Below are 13,902 nucleotides of genomic sequence, written 5' to 3'. Positions count from 1 at the left end.
CAGGAGGTAGAAAGATCACCTTGACAAAATAGATCATCATGCTACAACTGGACCAGCTCAAGCTACTTGATGTATGTTCCAGTGTTCGCTGCCTGGCCCAGTGGCTGCCTACATTTGTGTTCTGGTGCTTGCTGGATAGGATGTTCTGCAAGCAGTTCTCATTTACTGTATTTGCTTTGAGCTAGGACTTTGGTATGTTCTGTTCCAGGTGCTTTTCTATAATATGGACGGTAACTGTGGATTAAAAGTCTGTATGATGCTATCACATTAACAAATAGCTCAATGAGAATTTGTACACTTGTGCTATCAGCCTCCAGAGGGCTCTTGGCCTTTCATTTCTGTTCAATATTGTGTGAATCTAAAATGTTACTGTTTCTTTTGTGTGTGTTTTTAATTTATGGAAATAAATTTTTCTGAGGACTTTTTGTTTTTGTTGAGGTCTTCTTTGGGCTTGTATCAGTAAATAGGCATGATACATCTCTTGCATACATGGGGGTAAGAGGTCACATCTCCAAAGATATTAACAGTGAAGTAAGTAGGTAGGCTGGTGGTGAGGCATAGAGCAGCACTTCTAATGTTCTTTCATCCGTAGCTACACTTTAACAGGAACAGAAACAGACCTGCAGCATTCTAAGCATGATCCTAGCTCCTATTCATAGCACTGAGTCAGCAATTGGTCTTAAGAGGGTAAGTAGCAGGAGACAGCACAGACGATTCCTCACGTGTTCAGAGCTGAGGGAGGCCAAATAGTTTGACTACAGGCTCAAAGCATCAGGCTGATGCTTTCAAACTAAAGCTGAAGCACAGGACCATCAAAAAGTCTACTGCAATATCTATATCAGAAACGAACTCCTCGGCCCTGCCACACCCCCAAGTCTTGTCAGATTATAAATGTATTGCTATTCAGCTGCATGCTGCTGTTGGCAAAACAAAGCCGGCAACTATTTCTTCATTCAGTCTCTCTGACTGAAGTTGCAGTGTTACTTGGGGCCTGCAGATGGCATCTAAGCTCCACTAAAGAAAGGAAGGGAGCAGTTCCTCGGAGACCTGAGTCAAGGATCCTGCTCTTCTGTTTTAAGTGCTACAGCTTGCAGGCTGCAATGCAGTTAATGAAGATTTTGCCATATTGAGACTTGCTTCTTTTTTGTTTTGTTTGAATTTTCAATTTCAGATCACAGGACAAATAAGACAGGGAACTGTCTCAGCTAAGACATGTTCAATCTAAATCTCTGTTCCCTGCTCAGAGTTCACATTTTTTCCTTTCCCAGGAAGTGAAAAGGGAGAGTGGCAGCATGGAACCAACTGTTCTCAGCATACATTATACAGATATGTGTTGACTTTATTGCAGCTGGCCTGACTTCTACATTTCCATCTCATTTATTGCTAGCTGAGGTTAATAAAACTGTGATAGATGTAGTAAGGACAGGAATGATTTTGAAATAAAAGTCTTAACCTTCCTTGATGAGGGTGCAGGGGAGCAGAAAGTGAAATTCTTGCCATTAAAGAGCCATCTACTCTCAATCTTTTATCCAGTACCAGGCAAAACAAATACATCATCTATTCCGTTAAAAAAGCTTCATACCATGCTCATGCACTATCTGTTTGTAAAACCAATGCTAATTAATTGATTAATCACATTTTGACACTTCATAAAATCATAGATTTGAAGTGTGTAAGTACTATAAAGGTTGACCTTTTTGTCAAGCAATGCCCATTGCTTTCCTTCACCTTAAGGCTGCAAGCATCCAGTTCTGCTGGCTAGGAGATGCCTTAATACAGTAACTTATGAGAGAAAAATGTTTTTATTTGCTAGGATAAATGCTTGGTTAAAAAAGCAAATACATTCTTCCCAGTCAAATGCAGAAAACACTTCTGACGCTGATAGCAGTTACAGCTACAACCTCTGGCATCTCTGTGTATTCAGCAAGGACTATGTAGCTGCAACCAAAATAATGAGAGCACAATGCTACAACTGCCACAACAGCAGGTGATTTTTTTTTTTTGCATGGCAACAATTTAAAAGAGCAGCAAAGCAAACTTCCACTAACTAACCTGTGCCACTCCTGACAGTCTGTATTTTAGTCCATGGTATTGGCCCTGCTCTTTCCACAAAAAAAGCTGATTTCTCCATAGCAGTTGTACAGAATTGCTGACCCTGGTTCTCTGCTGTGGGTTATGCAGACTGGCCTGTGCTGTTCTACATGGTGCCATGCTCCAAACAAGAAAGGGGTGACAGATGAGCATCATTACATTGTCACAAACAGATAATTTGCTTTAAAAAAAAGAAAAAATACAATAGAGTATTCAGCATACATTTCTGGAGGTGAGATAGGCTGCACTGGATGGTTCCTTGTTTTCAACATTGATGGTGATGTATGGGCCTTGTAAAGCCTCTGCACCAGCTGTCAGTTTGATGAGAGTGCACAGATGTCCTGCTTGCAGAAGTCTAAGATTCCTACAAACCAGTAAAAAGTATACACTTAAAGATGCTATCAGCTTTAAAGGACACTATTCACTAAAACAGCACCACAGAGGTAAAATTCCATGTTTGAGTTTCTGTTATTTAACAACTTACACCCGCAGAACTCTAATTTACTGTGTAATCTTCATTTAATTCAGATTTTCAGACCCCAACCAATTTGACATTGGCTCATAGGCAGTTTCAGTTTTAGTAATTCATACAGACAAAGCCATCCCTTAAGTTTACAAAGGTTTTGATTTTGAGTTCTCTGGGGTGCTCTTTTTTTAAAACAAAAGAACTAATTTAAATGACTTTGAGGTTTATTCAACAATTAAATGCAACATTTCCTATATTTTCCCCAAGTCTGATGTATCCAAATGAACATCATATTCCCCTTTCCCAGAACTGACCCTTGGGATAAATTTCAGAGTGGGAGTAAACCAGTCCCATTTCAATAACCTCACCTTTGCTCTGAGATGTTTTGGTTATTCTGTTCCTGCAGAGCTCCAGTTTCAGTGCTTTTGGACAGGAGTTGTAAGAGGCTCCAAAGGAGCTCAGTACTCCTTGGAAAATTGTTACTAACAGGATTAGTAGAACATACTTCTCCATTCAGTCTAAACAAAAGGACAAGAGCTATGCACAGAAGTCTTCCTGCTTTGCATTTTTCTCTGATTCAAAGTTAAGAACTTGTCTTTACCTGCAGGTGTACAATTAAATACTGATTCTGCCAGCTGAAGGAAAGACACTCCAAGAATTTCCTGATAGCTCATGTGACTTGCACGAACAAGGTACTGAGTAGCATCTTTGAAAAGCAGATCGCTTTCACCATACTTCCAGGACTGAAAGAGATGGAATTCAGAATCCAGTTTGCTTCGCAGAGACTCCTAAACAGAAAAGAAATAAGTTCCACAGCTTGGATCGTAAATAGCAACGTCAAGATAGTGAGCACCAGTTTAACAGCAAGATTTTGCAGTAAAAGGCTCCATTCTCACCTAGCACTATCCTTATTCATGCAAAAAAAAAAAAGATGTTTTGCAGCAGCCTATTTCTCAGAAGAAAAAAAAATATGACTGTTGCAGAATGTCAACTGGTGCCAAAATGCTCATTTAGAGAATCCAAATAATCTCTTAATTTCCTTCTCACATCTTTAATTCTTTCCCATTGGGCCTGAAGGCACTTTATAGATTTAATGTATAAAGCTTTTACCCTTAAAAGGGCTTTCAGCAGCCGTCCCCAACAAGCAGCAGGACAATGCTGTGCTGACCTGCTCCCTGAGATCTTTCCTACCTGGGATTTCACTAGAAACTCGTAGATTTTGGAGACAGTGACCGGGCGAGTCATGATGGTGCCAGGGGGAACAGGGCCCAGGTTACAGCCGGCCCACTCTGTCACTGCAGCACGGCCTCCGTCTGCACACAGCAGTTCGAAGTCAAGAGGGGTGTAACCTTTTGCCCAACCAGAGCTGCCCAGATCTGAAACAAAGGTGAAATGAATGTAAATCCTTTTTTTAAAAAAAAGAAGGCAGAAGAATGGTTAATCTCACACCAAATGTTAAAAACTGAGAGGAAGACATTTAGTTCCTACATTCCAAAGTGATACAGCATGCTACATGGTCAATCCTTAGGAACACATAAGGAGCAGGGTAGTATTTTCACTGAGGAAACAGGGCAGTGAACTTAAGCTGCACTTATCAACTAAAAACTAGAGTAATATCAAGGCATACGAACGGCTCATCAGCTTCATCAGATGGCTTATGAAAGCAAAGTGACTCAGCCTGTGTGTCCATTGCTTCTCCAAACAAACTCTTTGCTGCATGAATTCCTGTCTGGTTCCAGGCTCTTACACCTCCACTTGATTTTTGAGAGATTCCTGTCTTAGAAAAGCCACTTCTGTTACTGAAATTGCCTAAAATAAAATTTTGGTGTGTTTTATCAGGCCAAACAAAATGGAAGTTCCCTTTCTCTTCAACCCTATGAAAAGGCAGCATATTTCAGCTGTTAGAGCAGTAGGCATAATTTGAGGGACTAGGGGGATGTAAGCAACTGTAACCAAAAGCATTTTCATCAACAAAATGCAATGGCTAGACTGTTGCAAAGATCAGTATTTCCCAGAAGAAATTAAATATTTCACAGTGTAGTAACAATGTTGTTTTAGAAGCTAAAAGGCAAAATAATTTGCAGCATTTTTACCTATTGTGCTATTTACTCCTTAAGTGCCTGTGAAACAACCCGAGGAAGGTGCCATGTCATGATGAAGGCATAAAAACATCTCCCAGCACAAAGAGCCCACAGCATCACTCTTCTCTGTCATTTTCATTCTTGAAATGGATTAAAAACAATGGCTGCCTAGGGGAGAAGGTCTGGTGGGAAAAGTCACTTGGTTTTTAAAGTTTTGAACTTTCCAAAAATTAGTGCAGTCTCCAAGGATGATTACCCCCTTAAAACACACATCAGATCTTGCACTCAGCGATTCTTCCTCTTTCCCCTCTAAAAGTGAACAGTATCTGAAATTTGAGCTTTACTGGAACACCTACAGGCAGGAAAGTTCTGGCAATTTTCCAGTCACAAACACAACTTCATGGACCTAGATTAAACCTGTAAAAGCTGATCCTCATGAGTGATGGCCGCTGCGTGGGAAGTAACTGACGGTAACATTCTCAAAGGAAAAGAGAATATCTGCATCTCACTCTCTATGTTCTGGAGTAGGTTAGAGTGTTCCAGGAAAGCTACATCTCCAAAGCTTCTTCCACTGGGATTGCCAACTAGGCACCTAGTACAGGAAAAAAACAAAGAGTTATGAGACAGCCACTGCATGATGACTGACGTTTGGTCAGTTATCTGGAGTAGCTGCAAGTACTGCTCTCCTCTGAAATATCTTGGTTGTTCTATGGAACAAGTCAGTGATGTTGGTATAGATCTTGGTGGACAGTGTTCACATATTTGATAGGACAATCCCTTAAAGTTTAGACAGCCAGTTGCTTAACAAAAAAAGACTCTCCAAAGTAAACCATCAGCAAACCAATAAGCCAGTGCTGGCTATTACTCTGCACTTCTAACTCTGACCAAAAGCTTACCTGAGTGCTCCCATATTGCCATAGTAACGCTCGTTGTGACTTGCAGCACATCTGCTAGATACTCGAGTCCCTTCCACCTCACTGTCTCCAATGCACACCTTGCACAGGTTTCCATCTGCTCCTGGCATGCAGCCCTTCCAAAAGTAATTCTGATAAGCTGAGTAAAGAAAACTGGTAAGATTGAGGCAAGGCATTCCAAAGCCTCTGCATGCATACAAAAAGACAGGAATGGAATTCCATCCTTCCAGCCAGCAAGGACAGGGCTAGATAGTGTAAGGAATCCCACCCACTCAGACAGAAGCAAGAGCTGCTTCAACACCCTCTGAGACTGCAACCATTACTTGCCAGTCAAATCCTCATGGCACCAGTCTTACTTGCAAATTTGAAGCTTCAGATCTCCATAGTCTAGTCAACATATAACCAGAGAAGCTCATACCAGAGGCAATGTTACAATTCTCAGTATTATTCTCCAGAGCTCCTCCCATTGTGTATCTGGAAAGCAGCAACCATCCTGCAGGACTGTAGAGGTGACCGTGGCAGGATCGCCTTCCCCGCAGGTTGTGGATGTTGATCTGTTTGGCATTTTTCTTAGCTAAGGCAACAGCATACACGGGTTGCAGTGCTGTAAAATAATGACAACCAGGGCAATGAAGTATTCCCCAGAGCTACAGCCCTGCTCTTCCCTTCCTCATCCTGTCAAGATATTCAGTTACAGTACAACATCTGCACTCTTTGCTTAGCCACAAAGCTCTGTCCCAGCTGCATAGCATTATCGGTAAAACTCTCACTGAACATGCTCAGCAAATTCTTTCCAAACCAACATGCAAACACATTCCTACATAAATCCCAGAAGCAGTCTCAGGAAAATCCAGATCTTTTGCCTTCTCAAAGCTGTCCTGTTACCTTTGTGCTTAAGATGAATTAGTTTCCCTGTTTCCTCTGTGGTCTCAGCAGCCAGGACACAATCACCCCCTGGAGAGACGAGACAACCATTAAGGATATTCCAAATTTTTGTCACCCCATTACATGGCAGTACCCCATCAAAGACCTTGTAGTCCTCGAGTCACGTCAGATAAAACCAACAGTGAGACCAAACACTAGAGGCAGTTAGTGCAAGAGCTAGGTAGAGTATTTGGACATATATATTGATTCCTGCTTCCACCATAAACATCACAAACTGCAGAAATTTAACTATATTTTTAATGGTACTTTTTTTACTCTCTCCCTTCTTGCTAAGGTCACGTGAGAACTTACCATAACATTCTGCAGCTACAGGCACCAGTCCACACCTCCCTGCAATGTAGACATGTGTTGCATCCAGGGTGACTGCATCAGCCTCACTGCTCTGCCAACAGCATTACAGAAAAGAACAAAGTCAGGATTTGCATGACTTGGGTAAGTAAGAAGCTGTACTTCCCCACTGGATGGAAATTCCCTACATAAATTCTCTCTCATTCTCACTGCTTCCTCTAGTGTACAAGTTGTGAAAATTCTTTTTCATCTGAGACAAGGACATGCACACCCCATGCATATCATGTAATGACCAGAGATTCTCCTACCTTGATCATTTCAATGCATTTGGTCATGGAAGTTGCTTGGACGCAGACCAGGGGGTCGGATTTGATGCTTAGTGCCCACTCCTCACATTTGCGAAGCTCAGCATCACTGATGCAGCACCAGCGCACAACACTGTTGTCCAAAGAGCTCCCTGAATCAGAAGGAAGGAGCGCAGTGAGATCACATCACCTGGGCACCAATCAGTTCTTGGTTAAGGGGATGTGTAGGTCTATGCACTTGTGCCTGGCAGTGAGGAATAACATGGAAAGAGAACCTTTTCTTTCCTTTCCTCAGCTATAGCTCTCTGGAAGGCTTCTCACCTTCATGGCCTAGTCCCTTCAGGAGAGCTACATAATCCAAACCAAGGACATAGGCAATCTCTAGCTGGTCCTCAAGAAGCTGCAGGTGCAGAGTGGCATCCCGGAACAGGAGGTTCTTTCCCCCAAAGGGTGTTGAAGTGAAGAGCTCAAATCTGGCTCTTTCCTTTCCTTTTCGCCCAAAGAGGCGCTAGGAGAAGAACAACACTTTTAATCACAGCCAATCTGCTCATCACTTCCAGTAACTCATAACTTTCAGAAGCCAATGCAGGATACTTCCCCAGTGTTTTGTTCACACTAACTAATTTTCTCAAGAAAGAAGGCAAACTGGGTAGTAATCTCCACACAAAGACAGAGAAAGACTTGTGTCTGCAGATTCACAGTTTACAATATCCACTCACTTGGATCATGCCAAGAAATTTGGTGGTGATCTTCTGGAAGTTGTGGCGGGTAACGATACCACGGCCAGGCCCCTTGCCCAGGTTACAGGTGCTGTATTCAGTCAGCTCAGCTGTGGTCCCATCAGGACATAAGAGTTCATATTCTTGATGCTCTGACTCTGTAAAAAGAGGACACTTGTGAATCTTTGAAGTGAGACACGACTTGGCAGCAGGCACAGAGATGGAAGGTAAAACTTTTTCAGAGGAGGTTGCTCAATCATTGTGCAGGTAGCAGAACGCACCAAACACACTTGGAAGGTTGTCTTTCATATTCTCTTCTATTAATAAAGACAGGGGCCTCAGCCAGAGATACTCCAAAATACTCTTTAGCTGTACCCCTGTAAATCTGTCTGTTTAAAAATACTTACCTGCAAACCCTACTGCTAAACCACCTTCAAAAATGTCAGTACAGAGTTTGGCTATGTTTAAAAATACAGAACAGGTATTCAGAAACCACACCTTTTAGCACTTCAGTACATTGAATTTTAAAAGGGCTCTTATAACTCAGGCTATGCAAATACTGGCAGCTGCATCAGAAACTTTGGCCTAAAGAAATCACCTGTATAAAACCATCTGTCTGCTCTCATTATAAGAATTTCATGAGAGTAATTATTGCTCATTTACTCTTTCGTCTTCTGTTTCCTTCTGACTTGCAGAGGGCCAAGAAGTATCACTGAACTGCTAGCAGGGATTTAGTTTTCCCTGGAAACAATAAAAATATCAGCATATCCCCCAAACTCCCATGCAGGAAAGAGCACAGCCAGAGGATAAAAGGAAACTAAGTTCGAAGGATTACCTGTACTACTCATAATTGTTAGATGATCTAAAAAGGCAACATCTGCCACTCCACTCTTCAAGCACCTGCAGGAAAATACGTCATCTTATTAACACATCACCTGGCTTCTCATCACTCACAAGTTCTTTTTTCCCCAAAGGTAAATTCCATACAGTGTCACAGAGCTCACCTGAAGGCTCCCTCAGAGTCATAGAAGGGCTCATTACTGCTTGTCTCACAGAAGTGGTTCTTGTCTCTGACATAGGATTTTTGCCCTTGGCAGAGAACACACAGTCGAGGAGCAGCAACACCAATTCCAGGGATGCAACTTCCATTGAAATACTCACTAACTACTGCAGGTGGGAGTGAGAGAAACAAAAAGCAAGAAGGAAACCAACTGGAAAAAAAAATGGAAGAAAGAAAAGGGGCCAAACATATCGCAGACATAACTAGGACTATGGTGCTTTGAAAATGAATAAATAAATCAGAAAATATGGGTTTATTGCTTAAACTTCAAATTCGAAACATCCGCTGGAAACTGAGTGATCAAATTTTGCTTGGTTAAAACCAGCTTTGTGTTGCTTAGATATTGCAAAGACTTGTTCTCTGTTGCATACAGAACACAACGTTCTACCGGTTAGGTAACAGTTCTGCTGCTTTGAGATCACTACAAAAGTTCTCAAGAGAGCTAAGTGCTGGTATCAAAAGCACTCCTAGAGGATATCTCATCCACAAAGCCCTTTGATTTCCACACAGCTCAGCTCAGTCTACATCTGCTCCTATTGCATTCACTTTTGCTGAACGCTATGGCTCCTATCACCCACCCTGGCTCAGGGGTTGTGCCTCATCCCAGGAAAGATCGTTTCTTGCAAGGAGAAAGCCAAGTGGAATGTTCCAGCCTGATGTCCACCTGGCTCCATTGTGGCAGCTGCGCACACCTCGTAGCCTCTGGATATTCAGAGTTCCTCGTTTGGCAATGGCCACAGAGAACACACAATTTCCTGCAATAGGACAAAATATGTAACAGAATATGTAAATGACAGCACTACAGACAGAATGACTACTGGACACCAAGTACCTCTGGTCTTTTATCATCATTATGAAGTATTTTAGAAACAATTGTTAGTCAGCTCCATACTCCCATAAAGTTAATGAAAAGGTGTTGATTTTTTTCAATAATTCCTGAGCTTTGCCTTTCACTGCACAGCAATTTATTGACCAAAGCAGAAGCACAGTTTATTCTTTTGCTTTATGCACCTACCTTGATCATAGATCTCCTTTGCCACCACTGTCAAACCATATAGCTTTACAGCAGAATAAATGTCTCCAGCATCCAAGGAAGCAGCATCTGCTTTATTCACCTTAAAAACAACAGCAAAAACCTCAAATCAGGTGTGTTTACAAGGAAACAAACAGCTTAAAAAGCAGAATTTCTGCCTGAGAAGTAGTAACCAGTGATTTTTACAAGCATTTACTTTGTTTTTAACTGAATCTCTGCTACTAAGCATGGTGAAATGTTAGCAATGAAGGCTGAGTTACCTTAAAAGAGTAATTTTCCAGTAATATCCTTTCTCAGCTCTTCTTTGGGCCTTCCATTCCAAAAACAAAATTCTGATGCCAGCTGAAGAAAAAAGCAACCCCTGTTCCCTTCTACTGGTCCCCCAAGGCTTCCAGTCCTTCTCAGAGTTCTCCTGGCTATAATCTTTCCATAACTCAGAAAATGTAACTGAAGTCTATTAACAAGAGTTGCAGGACTAAATCACAGAATGTACCCCAACCAACAAGAAAAGTTTTCTTTAGTCTGTTTTCCAGGTCACATTTGGACTCCACTGAAGGGAACCAGGACTGAATGAAAATAGGAACTGAAATTCTTTATCCAAATCAAATGTTAGGTTTGTTAATGAAATTATTCTACAGAAAATGCTAATCTTCCTTTTACTGATTGCTTTCAAAGCATACAGTATGACGAAAATTTCACTTCAGAACTGGTCAATTACAAGAACTTAGACTTACAAAAGGTCTGATATCTAATTTAATTCTAATCAAAGACTTCAATATAAAAAAGGCTTTGCTCTTTACTTCAGAAAAGAACTACTAAGGCCTAAAAATGGCAGAGAATAAATGGAAAAGATACGTTACAGTCAAAGCAGGACCAAAACCCACAAGTAAGGAGAATGCTCTACACAAGTTTTAATTTAGCAGTTTGGTTTTCTTCATTTCTTCCCAAGCAGAATGTTTACTTGTTTCCCGGAGATGGCAAGAACACTAGCTGGAGTAAAACAGCAGAGCAGAATGCCCAAGCCACTGTGTACTTTGCCGTATATGCAATACCATCATTTCATTCTCCCATAGATTCCTGGTTTTAAAATCTCTGAACTCACCCTAATTTTGTCAATGCAGTCATATGTGTTGTGGGCTCTAATGCAAGAGATCCTGGTGAATGAATTTCCAGCAGCAAGGGGCAGCACAGCTGAAAGAGCTTTGGACAGCTCAGCACACTTTCTCTGCTCTAGGTCAGAAAGGGTGCACCATCGGAATTTCTTCCCTGTAGGATCAAAAAAGAAGTCAAGAGTTGTAGGATTTTGTGGAAAAAAAGAAACAAAAACACCAAACCCAAAACCCAAAGAACTCAGTTTAAGACTTTATGGAGGAGGGAAGTTATTGTAACTTCACATGTAAATTGATCCTGCTCACTCACACTTATATATCCACATCCTTACAGGCACCCCAGAGACGTGCCCAAGCAGTCTGACCAGGAGCACTTCAGCCCAACACAGAGGACAATAAATGTTTGCTGTTGAATCATTGCTATGCCTCTTTGCTTCCTCTTGACTGGCAGCAATAAATCGTGTTTTAGGTAGATTTTTTAAGGATCAACAATTATTATGGCACGACTTTTGCCTGAGAACATTCCTTGCTTCATCCTCCATGAATTTTAGGCAAGGCTGACATCCAACACAGGGAAACAAAGGCACGAGCATCTCTAGGGCTATGATTTGTTTTCCTGCTAGGATAGCAAAGAGAGGAATAGCACTTGGAATATAGTGTAACCTTGTTACCAGTTGTCAGACTGCAGTTTTGCTCCTACTGAGTCAACTGTGGTGTGACTTTATCAGAGCACAGACCTAATCTTGATGCAAGCAATGCATTCCTCAGGGCTTATCAGTTTTATTGCTTTCAGTTGTGTCCTTAGTTCAATACAGGCCATTCCTTTAACCTTTGCTCTGCTGTTTCCTCTGGTGCTTTCACACACACATATTCCTATACATAATTTAACCAAACCAGTCTTAAAAGTTCTGTCTAAAGATTCAGAACTATGCCTGCAAAAGAACAAGAAACATGGAGGGAGCATGTTGACAGCGGTGAAGTTGCTATAGCTTTGTTGAATTTGGTCTTTAGAGTGGGGATTGTTGTTTTTTTAACCAGACAACTGGTGTTCCAAGTGCCAAGTGTGGCACAGCACTGAGCTACAGGCTTTGTTAGAACAGGCTTTGTTTTTAGTATTTCCTCCCCATTTTCTTTCCAGATACGGACTGCCTGATTTTAAATGACAAGACCCACATCAGAGCTCCACGGTCAGAAAAACTTAGATTAGAGGAGAGGTGTGAAAATTTTAAGCTGGAAGAAGTTTGTAATTAAATGCTACTTTATAATAGAGTAAACCAAACCCCTCAATCCAAAGAGGCAATGACCTGGGACTATTTGAAATGACAATGGCAATTCTGTGACTTGAACCTTCTTCTGTTCTTAAATAATGTACTATCTCAGTGTTGCCCCAGCAACAAGTAACTTGCTGGATTTCCCTCAAGATAGAGAATTTTATCTTCCATGACAACACACACCATGAAAGGCAGAAACTAGGGCTAATTTGGTTATTGACAATGAAGAATCGTGTACTAGGTTGAATAGAGTATTGAATAAACTAACCAAAAAATCCTCAAAATCCTACATCTGCCAAGCAAGAAGTTAGTAAGAATGATCTTCATTTCTGGATGCTAAACAAAGAGATTAAATAACCTGTACAGGAATACCTTAAATTTGTAGCAGAGTTGAACTATTCAGTTTTCCAGCTGAAAACTAAGTAATTAATAATAAAATACCCCTCAAAAACAAACACAAAAAGAATGCCAACAGTGCCAGCAGAAAGAAGATGCAATTAGGAGGTGAAACTTCCTTTTCCAGGGGAAGCTGGTGGTTTGGTTGGTTTAAACTGGCTACAAAGCTATATCCTAAAGATAGCCCAGACATATCAACAAAATTTGCTCTTTTGCGTTAGGCTCTAATTATTCCATCTTGGATGTACTATGAGTTGTTTTGTTTTCTTCTTCCTAAATGCCTTCTTCTCTGAAATATATTATCATAAACATCTCAAGAAGATACTACGTATTCAAGGACAAAAAAGGTGTTAGCACTATGTAGCAAAACAGCATGAAGTTATGTAACTTGAAGGAGTCATATGATGTAATGAAACCCAGGACTGAACGCATAGAAAACACAAAACTGTTGTTATTTCCAGATGTTCAAGCATTTGGATCTCTGGTGATCTATGAATATTTTAGAAAAATATTGCCTGGGTTAAGTAATGTTAATGATTAAAGCATTGTTTTTATTTATTCAAGCATATAGCATCAGACATTGCTACTCACTCACATTGACATTAATTCAGAACATCCCAAAAAGAACCTGCTGTGGTTTTCGATGGGAGCTCAGAACGCACCAGTGTTTATTTTGACACAGATCTCAACTACTCAAAGGAAACAAACTTTCATAGAATTACTAACAAACTAGTTTATCAAGCTGCTTTAAAACTAACAGGGTCACCATTTGCCAATGATCAAACAGGAAAAATACAGACTAATGGAAATCACAAGCACAGTTCTAGCTGCAACAGCTTTGCACAAAAGAAAACAAACCCAAAGTATATATTGGAGCTTTTATCCTCGTAACCCATCCAGAGACCTTTCTCTTTCCCTCTCTGCATCAATCTTACCTGAAGACAGCAAAGTGAAGATGATTAGGGTAATTAAAAGCACTGTCTTCATGATTACGGCAGTTCAGCAAGGAGCCTCTACCCTGCCGCTCTGCCTTCTCATACCACAAATTCCACAGTGATGACCAAAGCTTCTGGAAGATAACAAAGGGGGTTTAGGCATCAACAAGGATAAACCAAGATTTAAGAAAAAAAGACAAACTGCCAGAGGATGGCAAGTCCTTATATACAAAGGAGAAAGGGACAGTGTCCTACTCCTATCCACAGATGGAAAATATCTGTGCTTTTT

General features: G+C 40.9%; 1 protein-coding gene across 3 annotated transcripts; it reads right to left on the bottom strand.

Moving 5' to 3' along the window:
- Positions 1-2,084: 2,084 nt before the first annotated feature.
- LOC104560557 (melanotransferrin) lies at positions 2,085-13,744 on the bottom strand. Of its 3 annotated transcripts, none has more exons than XM_062009590.1 (17): positions 13,614-13,742; positions 11,005-11,168; positions 9,885-9,984; positions 9,448-9,624; positions 8,814-8,973; positions 8,645-8,709; positions 7,810-7,967; positions 7,412-7,598; positions 7,094-7,242; positions 6,789-6,879; positions 6,438-6,506; positions 5,971-6,156; positions 5,535-5,691; positions 5,148-5,230; positions 3,749-3,933; positions 3,159-3,345; positions 2,085-2,455 (listed from the first exon to the last, which is right to left on the bottom strand). In XM_062009590.1, the coding sequence occupies exons 1-17, from the start codon at positions 13,663-13,665 to the stop codon at positions 2,406-2,408; spliced, it is 2,220 nt and encodes a 739-aa protein (XP_061865574.1). In that variant the 5' UTR covers positions 13,666-13,742; the 3' UTR covers positions 2,085-2,405. The 3 variants fall into 3 exon arrangements, with proteins under 3 accessions (XP_061865574.1, XP_010204245.2, XP_061865575.1); XM_010205943.2 differs by having other exon boundaries at positions 8,814-8,976; positions 13,614-13,741; XM_062009591.1 differs by lacking the exons at positions 2,085-2,455; positions 3,159-3,345 and having other exon boundaries at positions 3,771-3,933; positions 5,056-5,230; positions 8,814-8,976; positions 13,614-13,744.
- Between the last annotated feature and the right edge of the window lie 158 nt (positions 13,745-13,902).

This window comes from Colius striatus, chromosome 17 (assembly GCF_028858725.1).
Source record: "Colius striatus isolate bColStr4 chromosome 17, bColStr4.1.hap1, whole genome shotgun sequence".
NCBI lineage: Eukaryota > Metazoa > Chordata > Aves > Coliiformes > Coliidae > Colius > Colius striatus.
Note: the sequence above shows the minus strand (reverse complement) of the source record. Positions and strands in the feature narration are given on the sequence as shown.

Excerpts from the sequence above, each read along its gene's own strand:
- LOC104560557 (XM_010205943.2), bottom strand. The coding sequence starts at position 13,665 with ATGAAGACAGTGCTTTTAATTACCCTAATCATCTTCACTTTGCTGTCT. Across the intron at positions 7,243-7,411 it reads GAAGGGACTAGGCCATGAAG|GGAGCTCTTTGGACAACAGT; the intron begins GTGAGAAGCCTT and ends CTTCTGATTCAG. Across the intron at positions 3,934-5,147 it reads CCTACTCCAGAACATAGAGA|ATCTGGGCAGCTCTGGTTGG; the intron begins GTGAGATGCAGA and ends CCTTTGTTTCAG.